At 41.2% G+C, this 19,044-nt stretch overlaps 1 protein-coding gene across 10 annotated transcripts in view; it reads right to left on the minus strand.

Annotated features, from left to right (window-relative positions):
• The window catches only part of LOC140733174 (serine/threonine-protein kinase MRCK alpha-like), a 575,430-nt gene that overhangs the window by 84,403 nt on the left and 471,983 nt on the right, over positions 1–19,044 (minus strand). For 7 of the 10 annotated variants that reach the window (XR_012100237.1, XM_073056117.1, XM_073056119.1 and 4 more), the window contains 3 exons: positions 12,317–12,408; positions 11,357–11,433; positions 3,205–3,243 (listed from right to left, as the gene is read on the minus strand). Coding sequence is in view for 9 of the 10 variants with exons in the window: in XM_073056117.1 (XP_072912218.1) it covers positions 3,205–3,243; positions 11,357–11,433; positions 12,317–12,408 (208 nt within the window). In the remaining variant the exon portion in view is untranslated. The remainder of the gene's footprint in view (positions 1–3,204; positions 3,244–11,356; positions 11,434–12,316; positions 12,409–19,044) is intronic. The other 3 variants (XM_073056120.1, XM_073056121.1, XM_073056126.1) reach the window with 1 other exon arrangement.

Raw genomic sequence — 19,044 nt, forward strand, 5'->3', positions numbered from 1 at the left:
TGGTCATCTACGCATGGAGCAGTAAGAGATAGGGGAGATCTTAAATAGATTTTTTGGATCTGAATTACTTGGGGGATACAGAATCTATAGAAGTGAGAGTAAAGCAGCAGTGAGGTTATGGACTGTATACAGATTACAGAGTTTGCTGTCTTGACACAATTACAGTGAATAACACCAGGGCCTAACAAGGTGTTCCCTCAGACACTATGTGAGGGACTGCAGGGGCTTTCGCAGTGATCTTTAAAATGTCGTTGGCCACAGGTAAGGAGCTGGAGGATTGGTGGGTAGCTAAAGTTGTTCTATTGTTTAAGAAATGCTCTAAGAATGAGAGAGGAAATTATAGGCCGGTGAGGCTGACATCAGCAGTTGTTGTAAAATATTCTAAGGAACTGGATATATAAGTATTTGGTTAGATAGGGACTGGTTAAGAATAGTCAACCTGGTTTTGTGTGTGATACGTCAAATCAAGTTTTTGAAGAAAGTTGATGAAGGCAAGGCAGTGGATGTTGTCTACATTGACAAGGTCCCCTGTGGGAGGTTGGTCAAGAAGGTTCAGTCGCTTAGCATTCAAAATGAGGTAGTGAACTGAATTGGACATTGACTCTGCGGGAGAAGTCAGAGGGTGGTAGCAGATGATTGTCTTTCTGTCTGGAGGCCTGTAACAAGTGGTGTGCCGCAGGGTTTGGTGCTGGGTCCATTGTTGTTTGTTATCTGTGTCAACAATCTGGATGATAATGTGGTAAATTGGATCAGCAAATTTGTGGATGATACCGAGATTGGGGGTGCAAAGGACAGTGAGGAAAACCATCAAAGTTTGCAACCAACACATACACAAAATGCTGGAGGAACTCAGCAGGCAAGGCAGCATCTATGGTAAAAAAGTACAGTCGATGTTTCCGGATGAAACCCTTTGGCAGCACTGGAGATAAAAAGCTGAGGAGTAGATTTGAAAAGTGGGGGAAGAGAGAGAGAAACGCCAGGCAATAGGTGAAACTTGGAGGGGGAGGGATGAAGCAAAGAGTTAGGAAGTTGATTGGTGAAAGAGACAGAAGGCCATGGAAGAGCAACAGAGAGAGGGAATGGGTGGGCAAGGATATAACAAGAGAGAGGGACAAGGAGATGGGAAATGGTTAAGGGGGGTGGTGGAGGCATTATTGGAAGTTTGAGAAATCGATGTTCATGCCATCAGGTTGGCGGCTACCAAATGGAATATAAGGTGTTGTTCCTCTAACTTAAGTGTGGCCTTATCCTGGCAATGGAGGAGGCCATGGATGGACATACCAGAATGGGAATAGGAAGTGGAATTAAAATGGGTGGCCAAATAGGAGCTCCTACTTGTTCTGGTGGACACAGTGTAGATGCCTGGCAAAGTGATCTCCCAATCTACGGCGGGTCTCACCAATATACAAGAAGCCACACTGGGAGCACCGAACACAGCATATGACCCCGACAGATAAGTACCAGGAAGGAGATAAGTGGGGAGGGACAAATTGACAAGGGAGTCGCAAAGGGAGTGATCCCTGCAGAAAGCAGGAAGTGTGGGGCAGGGAAAGATGTGTTTGGTGGTGGGATCCAGTTGGAGGTGGCAGAAGTTTCGGAGAATTATGTGCAGGACACGGAGGATGGTGGGGTGTAGGTGAGGACAAGAGGAACCCTATCCCTGGTAGAGTGGTGGGAGGATGGGGTGAAAGCAGATGTGCCTAACTGCTTCGCCAAGAATCTACGCTCTGTCTGCCAGAACAAGCGGGATCTCCCAGTGGCCACCCATTTTAATTCCACTTCCCATTCCCTATGTCCATCCATGACCTCCTCCACTGCCTGGATGAGGCCACACTTAGGTTCAAGGAACAACACCTTACTTGATGGCATGAACATCAATTTCTCAAATTACCAGTAATGCCTCCACCCCCACCCCTCTCTCATGTTATCTCCTTGCCCATCCATTGCCTCACTCTGATGCTCCTCCTCCCCCCATTCTTCTTTCTTCCATGGCCTTCTGTCTCTTTCACCAATCAACTTCCCAGCTCTTTGCTTCATCCCTCCCCCTCCAAGTTTTACCTATCGCCTGACGTTTCTCTCTCCCCCTGCTGCATCTTTTGTATCTACTCCTCAGCTTTTTTTTTCTCCAGTCCTGCCGAAGAGTTTCGTCCCAAGATGTCAACTGTGCTTTTTTCCCCATTGATGCTGCCTGGCCTGCTGAGTTCCTCCAGCATTGTGTGTGTGTTGCTCAGAATTTCAGCATCTGCAGACTTTCTCTTGTTGGTAAAGTTTGCAACCAAATCTGAACCAGCTGGCAAAATGGGATGAAAAATGGCAGATGGAATTTAATGCAGACAACTGTGAGGTGTTGCATTTTTGGAGGACAAACCAGGTTCAGTTCTCTTGGATAACAAATGGCATTAGAAATTAGAAATTGTGTCCTGATGACACAAATTTGAGTCTAGAACTTTAATACAATTACTACTGATAGTCAACACTCTTTAATGGGCACAACTCCTCCTACTTTGAGCACTACTTGTTTTCCCTTGAAGATAAGCTGATGTCTGCCTGAACTAACATTGATATGCTTTTAAAGTAACAACCTTTTAATATCTTTTGAACTGATACACACTTTTCTGTTTTGAAGGAGGATTCACTATTTTGGATGGTGCCTTGGCTGCTAAATAATCTTAGCAACATCCCCTCTTACTTTAAGTGCATGTATGAAAATGAAAATTCTGAGATAAATATATCCCTTTCTCAGCAGGAGGGGTGAATCACAAACACAATTTCTTCATTAAAAGTATGACATTCCAGATGTATTGCACAAAACTCTGAAACAACACTCATTTGAAATTATTTTATTTAGAAACAAAGCTAAAGACAACACCAACATTAATTATCCAATAATTGCATTAAGTATTGCTTTTGCAAAAATTAAATAATTTTTACTTGAGAGTAAAAGAGTTGAGAGAGTTGAACATGTGGCCACTATGGCTTCCTGACTGGAGCAACAGAGCGCAAGCAATTAGGAATGAACGGACATGACATGCAAATGCAGAGAATTGCACAGAAAGAGAGTAACAGGAGAATCTGGGGAAAAGGACAATGGAAAGTAGCTGCAGCAACAACAAAAACAAGCATTTGGGCACCTGGTAGCGCACGCACACAAATAAATATCCATAAAGCGCACACGCAGCAAAATGAATTAAGACAGCATCTTACACGTCTGCCTTTGCTAGCTGGAACACAGGTACGAGAATGCTTCAATAGAGAAAGGAAACACAAGTTAAATATGAACGAAGAGTTCAAAACACCCATTTCGATGTAGTTTCTTTTTCTACCTTATCTCACCCACATCGTAAGCTTGGAAAACTGATAACAATCATGTCACACTGGAAAAAAAACTTTTTCATAGGGAACAGGTAAATGAACACTTGATGGATTTGTTACTCTGCTCCACACTGTCTTTGTTCACTCTAATTATAAATTTTTAGAAAAAGTATTCATTTTTATAAATTGCTCCTTTCCTTTTAACTTACCATGCCCGACTACCAACCTTCTTCCTTAACACTCAATCAATCTCACACCAATCAGCCATCCATTCCACCTTAGCAGTTCAAATCTTCTTGTCTGTGAGTAACAAGCACCACTGGCACTCAGGATGAGCAGTTACACACATTGCATTATATGAATCACTACTCAGTGCCAAGAATATTTCTTATAAACTTGTTCTTAAGATGAAACTGGCAAAGCTGGTGTTTACTCTCATACCCAGTTACCTTAAGTGATGATGGTAAGCTGAGTATAAGTAGTTGGGTTCTTCACAGGGTTTGTTCAGAGCCAACTGCAGTGGTATGGGTCTGGAGTCATGTATAGGTCAGTTGGATCAGATAGTAAACTTCTTTGCCTAAAGAACTTTTACAACAATCCATCTGGTCACCTTTTCATTTCACTTTGAGAAAACTTTCTCCTAAAGCAGAAGCTTATGGATCTAAAAAGTACCCAAACTGGCAGGTTGGAATTCTAGAACAATAAAACAGGGTAACTTTGACACTGGTGTGGGAAATTAACTGAATGGTGATGCAATGTCTGCCTGCCAGGAAATGAAACATCATCTGTTGGACTTGGAAGAAACCACTGGCACAGGGCTTGAGATGCTACAGTTTCAATTTCACATACAGATTAAGTATTTTTCTGATAAAGCAGGACACAATAAGTCAAAAATATTTACTGTTTATTTAATAAATGGTTAATCTTCAATAACTGATAAGAAAGTCTAGAAAATCACTCTGGCATTCATAATACTAGCATCCAATACAGGGTAACCTACCATCTAATAATAGCATCTTCACATCCCAATCTAACATTGACACTAGTTGTTTTAACACCAAATAATAGTTACTCAAACATGAACCAGTCCTCCTCTATCAATTTGCACTTGTTCTCACGTTGTGAAACCTCTTTGACTCCACTCATGCCATCATGAGCAGAAATCACGTTTGTACGTTTATCTGTAGAATGTTTGAGGCATTATTGGTTTCAGTTCTGTTCAGGTTTTCTGCCCCCGTTTTTCCTTCCCTGGTACACCGACAACTCAAATGAAGTAACTTACAGTTCTTATCATGAGCAGCTTTTTGTTGCACATTTCCACCTTTTTCACCTTCAGTTTATCTCCCCATCTTTACTTTTTCTTTCTTTGATTTACTTATAGTACCTTCATCTTGGGGGACACACCAGGAACCAAGTTTTACTACGAGCCATGCCCACCAATCCTGCTTTCTGCAAGGACTGAGTTCCATTCAGGGACCCCAGCTACATCCCTACCATCCTTTTGTTTACAATCTTTCTCCACTTCCCAATACAAGAACTGTGCTACCTTTGTCTCATTCCACCAACCTCCACAATCAAAATGCTTCTCTGACACCTTCAACACATGGCCACTACCAGGTAAATTTTCTCCTTCCTTTCAGCATTCTGGGGCAATTCACAATACACACACTCCTTCCATGACATACGATGCCATTACGTGCCTCTTTTATGTCTTCTAAATATTTTATACAGGTAATGCGTAAATTTGCTTGTTGTTCTTTTAACAGAGTGTACTCTATTTGTTCATAATGTGTTCCTCAGCACTGAGGAGACTAAGCATAAGCTTTGTGTAAACCACCTGTTCTAAATGTAGCAATTACAACCATGAACTTATTAATCATTTTAAATTTATTTCTGAAAGTCCTGTTTCCCTCTCCACATTTTGCTGAGTATTTCCAACATTTTTGTTACTATTTCAGGTTTACAGCAGGCACAAAACTTTGCTTGTGTCAATTCAATTTTCCAATCTGCTCCTACTGACCTATCTGTGATAGTCATACCGTGGTACAATAAATTCAATATACTTGGAAGTCTGACCAGCATTTCACCTTTCAGTTGGGCATAACCTGCACACATTTTCAGAAAAATTATACAAACATTTCCGTTTACATCCCTTGTTTTCCTACCATAAATCCTAATCTTATGGGAGTAGTGGCTGTCTTGAGAGTGTAAGTATTGTATCAGGAGGGCAAAAGTACAGAAGGCATTTCTAATGAGAGGATATTCACAGGAGATGGGAGCTGGCTAACCGAAACAGAAAAAAAGTATTTGTTGGACTCAAAAAGACATGTATTAAAAGATTCTTTGGCACCTTAATATTTTGTTTATTTGCCACCCGAGTATGGAGAATATTTTAATGCATTGTTCAGGCCCTTTGATACCCACTGATTCTTACAGTTACTTGGACTATACCTCTTCTCATCCTGTCACTTCCCTTCTCTCAGATCCTCTGCCTACACCACCACCTGCTCTCAGGATGAGGCTTTTCATTCTGGAACTAATGAGATGTCCTCCTTCTCAAAGAAAGAGGCTTTCCTTCCTCCACCATCAATGCTGCCCTCACCCACATCTCTTCTATTTTGTACACACCTGCCGTTGCCCCATCTTCCCACCATCCCAACAGGGATAGAGATCTTCTTGTTCTCACTATCACACTAGCCTCCACATCCAGCACGTAATTCTCCATAACTTATGCCTTCTCCAACAGGAGTCCACCACTTTTCCCTTCCCACATTACTGCTTCCCACAGGAATCATTCCCTACACAACTTCCTTCTCCATTCACCCCTCCCCACTGATCTCCCTCCTGGTACAACGGAACAAGCTGATAGTACACCTCCTCCGTCACTATCATTCAGGGCCCCATACAGTCCTTCCAGGCGAGGCAGCACTTCACCTGTGGCTCTGTTTGGGTCATTGACTGTAGCCAGTGCTCCTGTGTATCGGTGAGACTGATGTAGATTGGGAGACCACTTTATCGAGCACCTACACTCTGGCAGAAAAAAGCAGGATTTCCCGATGGCTACCCATTCCTACTTCCAATTCCCATTCCAGCATATCAGTCCATGGCCTCTTCTACTGTTGCAATGAGGCCACACTCAGGTTGGAGAAGCAAAACCTTATATTCTGTCTGGGTAATCTCCAACCTGATGGCATGAACATTGATTTCTTGAACTTCTGGTAACTGTCCCCCCTCACCATTTCCCTCTCTCACCTTATCTCCTTACCTGTCCATCACCTTCCTCTGGTGCTCCTCTTACTTCCCTTTCTTCCATGGTCTTCTACCCTCTCTTATCAGATTACCCCTTCTCCAGTCCATATCTCTTTCATCAAATTCCCAGCTCTTCACTTCATCCCTACCCCTCTCCTGATTTCACCTATCACCTAGTACTTATTCTTCCCCTCCCTCCACCTTCTTACTCTGACTTCTCATCTTTTTTTCCAGTCCTGATGAAGGGTCTCCTGGCTTGCTGAGTTCCTCCAGCATTTTGTGTGTGTTCTTTTGATACGTGGCTTGATCAAATAATTCAAATGTATTGTAAGTTTTATTTACATCTTCAGGCAAGGATGTTCTAAAGTTAGACCTCTAACTGAATGGGTACATTGTGACTGCAACAATTTCCACAGACGACCCATTAAATTTCTACAAGAACATCAGTAGAGCTGAGAGAAAGACATGTTTATATCTATCTCAAAATAGCTGCTGCATTCTCCTCTTCATCAGTACTTGCCATTATATTGTCTGTTAAGAAAAAAGATAGGGACCACTAGCATTAATGCAACAGGTTGCATTAAGCCAATGCTCTGACCTTCATTTGCTGACATGTTGACATACACAGCTCACACTACAGCTACCTTATTGTGCTACAGTGTCTCTCTGAAGTTATCCTTAGGCAGGAAGACAAGATCTGTACATAAAATTCCAGATAGTTTCCCCCAAGGCCCCATATAATTAGAGCAAAACATTGTTTTTTCTACATAAATGCTCTTGCAATAAAGGCCAACGTACAGTTAGTCTACTTCTTGTACCTACCTGTAAGTGATTCATGTACAAGTACACCAAGACCCCTTAAACAACACCATCTTTCAATCTCTCAAAGTTTAAACATTACTCCAAAGTGAATTATTATATGTAACACCCTGGCAGAGATTTTACAGCTAATGCTGTAGGATATTTCATGGTAATGGTTTTCCGTACAGCAGTGTGTTCTGCTGGTAGTGCTTGGGTTACCGTTACAGAAATATTTTCTATATGGTGCCATCTAATCAGGCCTAGCTTGCTGAGAAGTTTCTAGAGAATGCTGGGGGAGAGATTTTGTGATGGACACTGAGGTGGGTCGAGATCTTTTTGAGCAGGAGATGGAGATGGAGAGAGAAGAAGCACGAGAGAACCAGCCATAAAAATCCGGCGGGAAAGCACGATTTGATGGAGCACAAGAGAGGCAATTCTACTGGAAATTGGTGAATAGGAGTTGGCGCCATGAGTACATCGGACACAACGGGCTTTTGAAGATTTGAGCTCCAACCTATACATATTTAATTATGTTGGGGGCTTTCATTTTTCTTCCTTAATAACTGTTTGGTTTATAACATTAATAAATATATACAACACATACAAAATGCGAGAGGAACTCAGCAGGACAGGCAGCGTCTATGGAAAAGAGTATAGTGGATGTTTTGGGCCAAGAACGTTCAGCAGAACTGGAGAAAAAAAGATGGTGAGTCAGTGTTAGAAGGCAGGGGAGGGGAAGGGAGGAAGAAACACAAGGTGATAGGTGTAACTGGGAGGGAGGAGGGGTGAAATAAAGTGCTGGGAAGTTGTTCAGTGAAAGATACAGGCGTGCAGAAGGGAGAATCTTATAGGAGAAGACAGAAGACACGGAAGAAAGAAAAAGGTGGAGGAGCACCAGAGGGAGGCAATAAGCAAGCATGGAAAGAAGGTGAGAGAGGTAAAAGGGCATGGGGAATAGAGAAGGGAGGTGGCCATTACCGGAAGTTTGAGAAATCAATGTACTACCCAGATAGAATATAAGGTGTTGCTCCTCTAGCCCAAATTTGGCCTCATCGTGATAGTAGAGGAGGCCATGGATGGACATGTGGGAAAAGGAATTAAAATGGGTGGCCAATGGGAGATCCCGCTTTTTCTGGCAGATGATGCATAGGTGCTTGGCGAAGTGGTCCCCCAATCTGCTTTGAGTCTCACTGATAATACAGGAAGCTACCCTGGGAGCACTATATACAATAGATGACCCCAAAAGACTCACAGGTGAAATGGCACCTCACCTGGAAAGACTGTTTGGGGCTCTGAATGGTAATGAGAGAGGAGGTGTAAGGGCAGGTGTAGCACTTGTTCCATTTGCAAGGATAAATGCCAGGAGGGAGATCAGTGAGGAGGGACGATGGGTCAAGGGAGTCATATAGGGAACGATCCTTGCGGAAAGCAGTGAGAGGGAGGGAAGCATATGCTTGGTGGTGGGATCCTGCTGAAGATAGCAGGAGTTACAGAGAATTATATGCTGGACGCGGAGGCTGGTGGGATGGTAGGTGAGGACATGGGGAACCCTATCCCTGGTGGGGTGGTGGGAGGATGGGGTGATGGCAGATGTGCACGAAATGGAAGAGATGCGGTATTCTTTTCCACAGATGCTGCCTAGCTTGCTTAGCTCCTCCAGCATTTTGTGTATGTTGCTTGGATTTCTGGCATCTGCAGATTTTCTCTTGTTTGTGATTTATAAATATACTTAATTTATAATTGTATGCAGTGTACAGTCCGTTATTTCTTGCCACTGGGCAACTGTATGGGAGCAGTAAGTTACACAGTATTCGCACAAATTGGAGTTCAGGTAGGAACAACATCTCAAAGTCGCGTGCTTGGCGGAACCCAAGTCATATCTACCCTAGATATACAGTTTGAGAAAGATGGTCTTCTCACCGCTCTGTCTAGTGGCTGTTAGCAGGGGGCTAATGAACCGCATCTCTAGAGACGCCCAGTAAAAAGGGGTTTCATATATGCTTATTCACATTAATTTTCATCTGTTCTTGCCCATTCGTTTGACCTGTCATATCCCCTTAAGGCTCTTTACATTTCCCTTATAGCCCACATTGCTACCTAGCATTTAATCATCAGCAAATGTGGATGTACTAATTATTCCCCTTTCAAATAATGGATACAAATTGTAAGCAGGTCCCAATGATCCCTGCTGAACCTCACTATTACATCATCTCAAACAGAAACAAATCAAATTCTTTCTACTTTCTGTTTGTATAAATGCTCAGTTATTGTTTAATTGGTACATTATGAAAAAATAGTTAATTCTTCAATGCAAGGTTTTACTAAAAGGCATCAAAAAACTGTGCAATGAAAGACGCAGATACAACTCAACAGAATAGGTCATACTCACCAATTTCTAAAAATACAATAGTCAATTTCACTTACCGAGGCATCTTTTAGCCTAATTCCCTTTTCTGTTTGTAACATTTACCTAGAATTAGTTGCACTCCAGGATATATCAAGGGAGATTAGCTCAATTACCTGTATGTCTCTTTAAGACTGATAAACTAGTATTTCTTGAGTATTAAATGTTTCTTGAGTTTAAATGTGACATAAAGTGTGCAGGACTATTTTTCAGCAAACATGCAAATTTAGTTTCTGTGACTGCTGCTGATTTAAAATAAAGTTGCAAGAAAATTGGGGGTTAGGCAGTACTTCTACTGGGTCATAAGCTGTATCGGAAAGTTGGCAAAGATTGATCTTGGTGATTAAGAAGAGTTTCTAACAAGAGTTTAAGAGGAAATGAAGACTATGTAGAAACAGAATGCCTTGCATTATGTTGCCTATAGGTCTCAAGTGGCAGAATGCAAAAATTCATGCTAAGAAAAACATACAGCAAAAACAAAAGGGTTGTAGTGGAGGATTATATATATATATATACATCCCATGTATGAAAAGAATATATTTTAAGCACATTCAGGATAGTTCTTTGAAAAAGACAAGGGCACACCATATTAAATTAAGTAATGAGCAAAATCAACTTAACTGTTTAACAGTGCATTCATGCTGAATGAACTTATAAGTGTTAAAAGAACTGCATTTCCTGGAGATTAAAAAATGATATGTGGTATCATTCAAACTTGTTGGCCTGTCAACTGAGAGTCTACTTTCATGGGGTAGAAAATGTAAATCAAGTAGCAGAGTTTTAGCTTAAAGGGTCAACCACTAAGGGCAAAGATGGAATGAAATTGCTCTGCCCAGAGAATTGTAAGATATATGAAATATTCTAACCCAAATGACTGTGGAAAGTTGATATTTGATCAGGTTGAGGCAGATTGATGACTATTCTTGTTGCTGCTTCACATGTTCTTACACTTCAACTTCTCTACAGTTGCCATGTTGACAGTTAATTATGATTTGAGTAGCATAATTGCCAACAATCCTTTATTCTGAAACTACCCACTGTCACCACCAATACTTGGTACTCCTTGATAAGTGACGAAACACTACCTACAAGCATTGGTGTTCCTACATCAAATATTCTGCTTACAGTGGGAAGTAAGGATGTGCAGATGAACATTAACACATTTCTGTGCAGCACTGTATTTCCCAGATTTTTTTCATTCTTGCTGTTGTTCCGGCCAATGTGATGACCCCAATTAAGGGTACAATTCATTGGTAGGAAGCTTCTGAACTTACATCATTCCATAAGTTTATCAATGAAGATGATGTAGAAGACGACGATGGAGAATCCTATCCCAAATGTCAAACAGTACCACACATGGAGTGTGAGTGGTGAGTTGGGGGAAAAGGAAGAAATTCAATTAAAAACAACGAGAAAGCATTTTGGAACAAACATATCAACAAAGTCAGCAACTCACACAGAAGAACATAGCAAGAACAAGTAAATTAGAAATCACACGAGAAACAGTTCCTATTTCAATCCTAAGGGTTGGTGGAGCCAACTAAACTGCACCTAAATATAATTAATATCTGCATAAATTGTGTTACTCACTTCAAATTGATCCAGAGGAGAGGCAGGTGTATTCAAAAATGCCAAGAAAGAATTCTGTGAGTCTTGGTGCTTCACACCTAGAAAAACAGCAGCAAGTTTTTTTTTTAACTCTAAGAAAAATTGAGCTTATTCTTTCTCTGGAGGTCTCTTCCAGCTGCACATGATGGCTAGAGGTACTAATGTATCTTGGTTCTTTTGAGATTTTGTTTTTCTTAAAGAAGATGGCTTTAAATTTAAACTGGCTATTGAAATTTATCGTCCATCTATTAAAATGCATTTTAAAATACAAACAGAATAATTAAGCTTAGAGTAAACAGCACTGGATAGGCAGTTCATTTGTGAGTTGACAGTGAAACGTGCAGTCACTCTTCTATGGATTATGTCCCTATTAAATATTGCCACAGAACACATAACACAATGCACCCACCCTGACGAAATTGTGACTCTCTAAATATATCCCCTTGGAAGTGCAGTGGTGGATGGAGGAGAACTTAAAAGATATTAATTTCAGAGTCTACTTTATTTTGGGGCAAGCTGATGTTCATGGTAAGTCTGCTGCTGAAGTGAATAATGACATTATAATTTACTCACATATCAACCATAATGTTCTGAACCTGGATCTTAAATTTATCAGTAATTTCATTACAAAAACATAATATTACTGCCATTTATTCATTGACTAATAGGTAACTTAACCAAACATCACAGTAAGAGAATCATAATCATTATCAATTCAACCATTACCTTAATAAGATTTATCACCAGTTCACACCAACAGTCTGAACCTTTGACAATTTTCATTGAAGGATTCATTATTTTTAACGTCTCAGAAACCAGCCTGTTCTTTCAGTTTTACTAATTCATTAATATAATTTTGAAAATGCAATAAGTTTCATGCACTCTTAAGAGAAACAGATTGAAGTACAGTAAGGTCTGCAGCATCTGCCCTGTGGCTCATACCCTTTTCTGATTTTATTTCTTCCATTTCTTTCCTGAGTTTCTCAATTTCAGTTAACAGCTCCTGGTTTCTCTTCTCACCGTCCTGCAATTTGCTGAAACAAAAAAAAATAGAAAAATAAACTTTTAGGGAACAGAATCCTTGCAAAAACTGGAACTGGGAAACAGAGAGGCTGACCAATCTGTACCAAGGAACTTGGATTAACAATGGGATGCACAAAAAAGGCCATTCAACTCAACTCAACCTGATTCCACCACCTCTCCCCCAAATTCTCACCAATCTGTCTCTTGCCTGAACTCAAATGCTTGTCATCATTTTTTAAATTCTACAATGAGTTTGGCTACTCATCCCAATTGTGGGAAGGACAACTGTAGGACAACCCTAACCTCTGCACACTTGGCTTCTTACACCATTCCTGTGGTGTGAGGATCAGAAATGTGCATGATGCTTCAGCTGTGGCCCAATTAGTATTCTGTATAGGTACAATATACCTTCTATATATTTTGTCTCTGTTTCTGAACTTCAGGGGTCTCATTTTGTTAAATGCCCTGGGATAAATTTATATACTAAATACAAATATTTATTGTAAGAGTTGTCAAATGTTTCTCACAATGATCACAGTAGTAAATGGAGAGATACAATACCTGGTTCACTATAATCATTGTGAAATACAGGGAATTGGGAAACATTTATTTATTTATTTAGATGGTTGGGTAGGTAGAGATCCAGTACAGAACCAGGCCCTTCTGGGCCAACGAGCTACACCACCCAGCAACCCTCCTATTTAACCCTAGCCTAATCAAAGGACAATTTATAATGATTTATTAACCTACTAACTAGTACGCCTTTGGACTGTGGGAGGAAACTGGAGCAGCCAGAGGAAACCCACACATTCCATGCAGACTCCTTACGGAGATTGCCAGGTATGAACATCACACTCTGGAATGACCCAAGCTGTAATGTTGTTGCACTAACCACTACGCTACTGCGGTGTTCCTTTGATTTTATTAAAGGAAACTGAGGAATAATGAAAATGTATTTGTAAAAATGGATTATTTTCAGTATGATAGGCAAAACACTCCATTGACTGGAGAATTTATTGTTCTCAGGAGTCAGTCAAGATCAATATCACTTATGGAGTTCTCAGGTCAGTGTTCTAGGCCCAGCCATCTTCAGCTGTTCAGCATTAGAACAGCTTCTTTCCATCACAGAAGCTGGGATGTTTACTGATTTATTTTAGTGATAGTGTAGAGTAGGCTCTTCCAACCACATTGCCCTAATAACCCCCAACAAATCCAATTACCTTAAGATAATCACGGGACAATTTATAATGATTAATTAACCTATCCACTATGCCTTTGCACTGTGGGATGAAACCAGAGGATCTGGAGAAAACCCATGCATTCCAGGGAAGGACGTACAGAGACTTCTTACAGAATGGTGCCGGACTTGAACTCTGAAGCGCCCCAAGCTGTAATAGCATTGTGCTAACCACTACGCTACTGTGGCCCCCTGATGAATGCACAATGTTAAGTTCCATTCACAATTTTTCAGTAAATGAAACAATACACACCCAAATGTAGCAAGATCTGGACAACTCCTAAGCACTGGCCAGTAAGTAAGAAATAACATTTCCATTACTGAAATAGCAGGTAATAGCCACCTCCAACATCTAACCATCTACCCTTGTCATTCAGTGGCATTACTATTACTGAGTCTCCACAGAGGCTGAAGTGAGAACCATCCACAAAATTCCTTGAATTTATCCAGACTAATCCAACAAGGGGCAAAGGCGAGTTACTGGTGCCTTAAAACCAGTTGCTTCAGGCAGATGGGGCTTGTCAGTTCATCTAGGAGCAGAAAAACTCTGATCTCAAACATCTGCTGTCTTGTGGCTATACCCACCATTGGAGAAGGCTTCGGGAGTAAACTCAAGGGAAATATCCAGAGCTGGAGTACCCAAGTCAGTCCACGTTGTGTTCAACACTAACTGGCAACTTCTGTGACACTGCCGATACCGAAGTGTATTGGTCTCTGCTGATCCTTTGGGTTCAACAGATGTTTGGAGAAGGGGAGCTTGCTACATGGGCAACAGCTTGCTCTCCATATTGAACTGCCCAGGCTTGCGTATCTAGTCAGCTAGGATTCAACATCCATGGTCAACCCTGAACGATGGAGGCCTCACTCATTCAATCCAACAGTACCTCAGAAAGTTTAATTCCCTGCCCCACTTCCACTTGACCTGTCTGTCCTTGGTCTCTGTTGCCAGGGTGATATCAAGTGCAAACTACAGAAACAGCACCTCACATCCCACTAGAGTAGTCTGCAATCCAAACTTTGAATTCTCCAGTTTCAGGTTCTATGCTCCCCCTCTGTCCCTTTCTCTCTGCTCTTGATCTACTCAAGCCCTTTTCAAACCCCTATCACCCAGATACCCTCCCCTCCAGCTTATCACCTACAAACTTGTCCCAAAGGGTCCCCAATCCCACTGCCCACCTGCCCATTCACGTCCCTTATTTGGTTCCAAGTACCATCTTCTTGTTCTATCAGATTCCATCACCTGCAGCCCTTTGCCTCCATCTATCACTTTCCTGTGCCTATGAATATTTCCAACTTTTTCCCTATGCCAACCACACCTCCTCACCCGAATCCAGCCTACATTTACCACTCTATCCCCTCATCTCTTTATATTGACTATCTCCTTTCAGTCCACATGAAAGGTCTTAACCTAAAACAAGAACTGTTCATTTTCCACTGATGCTGCCCGACCTGCTGATTTCTTCCAGTAGTGTGTTTTTAGCACCTCACAATCCTGCAGTCACTACTATCAAGAAAGGTAACTCAGGTGTCTGAGAAGATAACCCAATGTATGATCCTCTCCAAGTCGTACACCATTCCTTCACCACAATTATGACAGGCTCTGAGGATTCGCTCTTTTATGATGCCGTGCCCTAGCTGTTTTAATATTAAAGGCACCTTTATTGCAAATTTAATAAGCCTGGGTTCATTCAGAATGGTTCTTTTTAAAGGATCTTGGTTTAAGTGTCATAAATGTGCTGTAAATCAACAGGAAAAATACTGATCTCCAATGAACAGCAACTTCTGAAGGATATAATCAATAAGAATGTAATGTTATTTTTAATCATAAAATGTCACTATATTGCAAGCTTTTCTTTAAAGTGTTTATAAAAGTTTTTAGGACAACACTCAGTGATGTGAGCCCATATCCCTATATTTTGGCAAAGACTGCACACTTCATTGACTCTGAATCACTTTGGATATCTTAAAAGTTGATTATTGAAAAGACATCTTTCTTTTATGGATACCTATTGCAACTATTCTCAGTTGCTTACACCACAGCTGGTTAAACAGGCTCTCAATATCAACAATCAAGCTCCAGCACAAGGGACTGAAGATCAGGGTTCGGGATGCATGACTTAATTACGTAAAACCTATCTCTTATACAAGATGATCCAGTCACATACATGGCAAAATCAACACGACCATGGTCTGAGTTTTGTTGCTTTTTCAAACAACCTTGGAAAATTCTCTCAATAGAAATTAATTTTAAAAAAGAATCCGAATAATTTTAAAACTGGCTCCATCTCAAACTCCAGCCGAGGTTTATTTATCTTATGGATTTCTTCCTTGCAGGCAAGCTGTCACATTTTTATGATGACTAGCTGGATCTGGTTCAGGCTTCATTGACTGCTTATAATAAAACTAGAGCAGGACTAGTCACAGGCTGTAAAAGGCCATTTACTTCAGGATGGAAATACTTCAGAATGTAAACACTCCTCCATTCCACCAATACCCAAGATCTCTCTGCCCCTCCAAATATGGCCTCGAGTGTTCCTAAATTTAATCGCTTGACCGTGGGAGACCTCGTCATTATTGCCAAGGCCTTGGCTCCAGAACTTTACTTTCAAACATCTCATCCTTAAAAAAATTCTTTAAAATCTACTTTCACCATTCTTTTGAGTATCTGCATAATGTCTCCTTATATGGCTCAGCATCAAACTGCATTTGATGAAATATTTTTTCAATAGCACCATCGTTTGATTTTGCGAACACTTCCCAACACTTCCCAAACCATTGCAGCTAAGCTAGCATCAAATCCCTGGAAATAAGGACATAATTTAAGTTGATTTGATAAAAGGCTGGCAATAGGATCATGCCATCAATAAGCTATGCTGTGTTTGCAGTAGCTATGTTCCCCATTAGCTTTGGTTCCAGTTTCAGGTCCAGAGGTGTAAAATGAAAGGAACAGGAACCATGGTATACAAAGGCTGTTGTAAATCTAGTCAAGAAGAAAAGCTTACCAAAGGTTCAGAGAGCTAGGTTATGTTAGAGATCTAGAAGATTATAAGGCTACTAGGAAGGAGCTTAAGAAGGAAATTAGGAGAGCCAGAAGGGGCCATGAGAAGGCCTTGTCAGGCAGAATTAAGGAAAACCCCAAGGCATTCTACAAGTATGTGAAGAGCAAGAAGATAAGACGTAAAAGAATAGGACCTATCAAGTGTGACAGTAGGAAAGTGTGTATGAAACGGAGGAAATAGCAGAGGTACTTAATGAATACTTTATTTCAGTATTCACTATGGAAAAAGATCTTAGTGATTGTAGTGATGACTTGCAACAGACTGAAAAGCTTGAGCATGTAGATATTAAGAGGATGTGCTGGATCTTTTGGAAAGCATCAAGTTGGATAAGTCAACACAAAGTACACTGCAGATGCTGTGGTCAAATTAAGATGTACAAAGCTGGATAAACTCAGCAGGTCGGGCAGCATCCATTGAAAGGAGCAGTCAACGGATGCTGCCCGACCTGCTGAGTTCATCCAGCCTTTTTGTACTTTTTAAGTTGGATAAGTCGCTGGGACCAGACGAAATGTACCCCAGGCTACTGTGGGAGGCGAGGGAGGAGATTGTTGAGCCTCTGGCAATGATCTTTGCAACATCAATGGAGATGGGAGAGGTTCCGGAGGATTGGAGGGTTGTGGATGTTATTCCTTTATTCAAGGGAGTAGAGATAGCCCAGGAAATTATAGACCAGTGAGTCTTACCCCAGTGGTTGGTAAGTTGATGGAGAAGATCCTGAGAGGCAGGATTTATGAACATTTGGAGAGGTATAATATGATTAGGAGTAGTCAGCATGGCTTTGTAAAGGGCAGGTCGTCCCTTACGAGGCTGATTGAATTTTTTGAGGATGTGACTAAACATATTGATGAAGGAAGAGAAGTAGATGTAGTGTATATGGATTTCAGCATGGAGGGATGGGTTAGTAAGTTTGCAGATGACATAAAGGTTGGAGGTGTTGTGGATAGTGTGGAGGGCTGTCAGAGGTTACCTCGGGACATTGATAGGATGCAAAACTAGGCTGAGAAGTGGCAGATGGAGTTCAACCCCGATAAGTGTGAAGTGGCTCATTTTGGTCGGTCAAATTTGATGCCAAAATATAGTATTAATGGTAAGACTCTCGGCAGTGTGAAGGATCAGAGGGATCTTGGGGTCTGAGTCCATAGGATGCTCAAAGCAGCTGCGCAGCTTGACTCTGTGGTTAAGAAGGCATATAGTGTATTGGCCTTCATTGATTGTGGAATTGAATTTAGGAGCCAAGAGGTAATGCTGCAGCTATATAGGACCCTGGTCAGACCCCACTTGGAGTACTGTGCTCATTTCTGGTCGCCTCACTGCAGGAAGAATGTGGAAGCCATAGAAAGGGTGCAGAGGAGATTTACAAGGATGTTGCCTGGATTAGGGAACATGCCTTATGAGAATAGGTTGAGTGAACTTGGCCTTTTCTCCCTGGAGCGAAGGAGGATGAGAGGTGACCTGATAGAGGTGTACAAGATGATGAGAGGCATTGATCGTGTGGATAGAGAGAGGCTTTTTCCCAGGGCTGAAATGGTTGCCACAAGAGGACACAGGTTTAAGGTGCTGGGAAGTAGGTATAGAGAAGATGTCAGGGGTAAATTTTTTACTCAGAGAGTGGTGAGTGCGTGGAATGGGCTGCTGGCAATGGTGGTGGAGACAGATACGATAGGGACTTTTAAGAGGCTTTTAGATAGATACACGGAGCTTAGTAAAATAGAGGGCTATAGGTAAGCCTAGTAATTTCTAAGGTAGGGACATGTTCAGCACAACTTTGTGGGCCGAAGGGCCTGTTATTGTGCTGTAGGTTTTCTATGTTCTATAACTTGTGAGGGGATACAAGTGGGGATACAGACCATGTACCTAAGATGGGGTTGGAGATCAATTCAGAGGAGACAAGCAAAAGTACAACAGAAGTTTCCCCTTATTTGGGTAAGTTAAAAAAAAAAGTGAACTGATTTTTTGGATGAGAGCCTCCAACACTCCTCATAAAGACCACCTTTCTAATGCTGCAAATGGGCAAAACTGATTGAAATGTGTATTGTGCTTGATTGCTGTCTAATTTATCAGCTGAAATGGACAGTAAGACTCCACTCCCTGCACCCAACATGTTGCTTCAACAACATGGCCAATCATTCTCAAACTGTCCTCCCACTCTCATTGGCGATTTCAGCCACATTTCCATACTACTGACCCTGACCCTGTACCAAACAAAGCAGGTTCTACCACTAAAGTTTTAATCAGGACTTCATAAAAATCCAACAAAGAATTTATTTTCAAATAATGCTATTATTAATGCTTTTTGAGATAGTGATTTAGATGCATATCATATTTTTTACTGAGTTAAGTATTGTATGTAA

The sequence above is a fragment of the Hemitrygon akajei genome, chromosome 9, assembly GCF_048418815.1.
Source record: "Hemitrygon akajei chromosome 9, sHemAka1.3, whole genome shotgun sequence".
Classification (NCBI taxonomy): Eukaryota; Metazoa; Chordata; class Chondrichthyes; order Myliobatiformes; family Dasyatidae; genus Hemitrygon; species Hemitrygon akajei.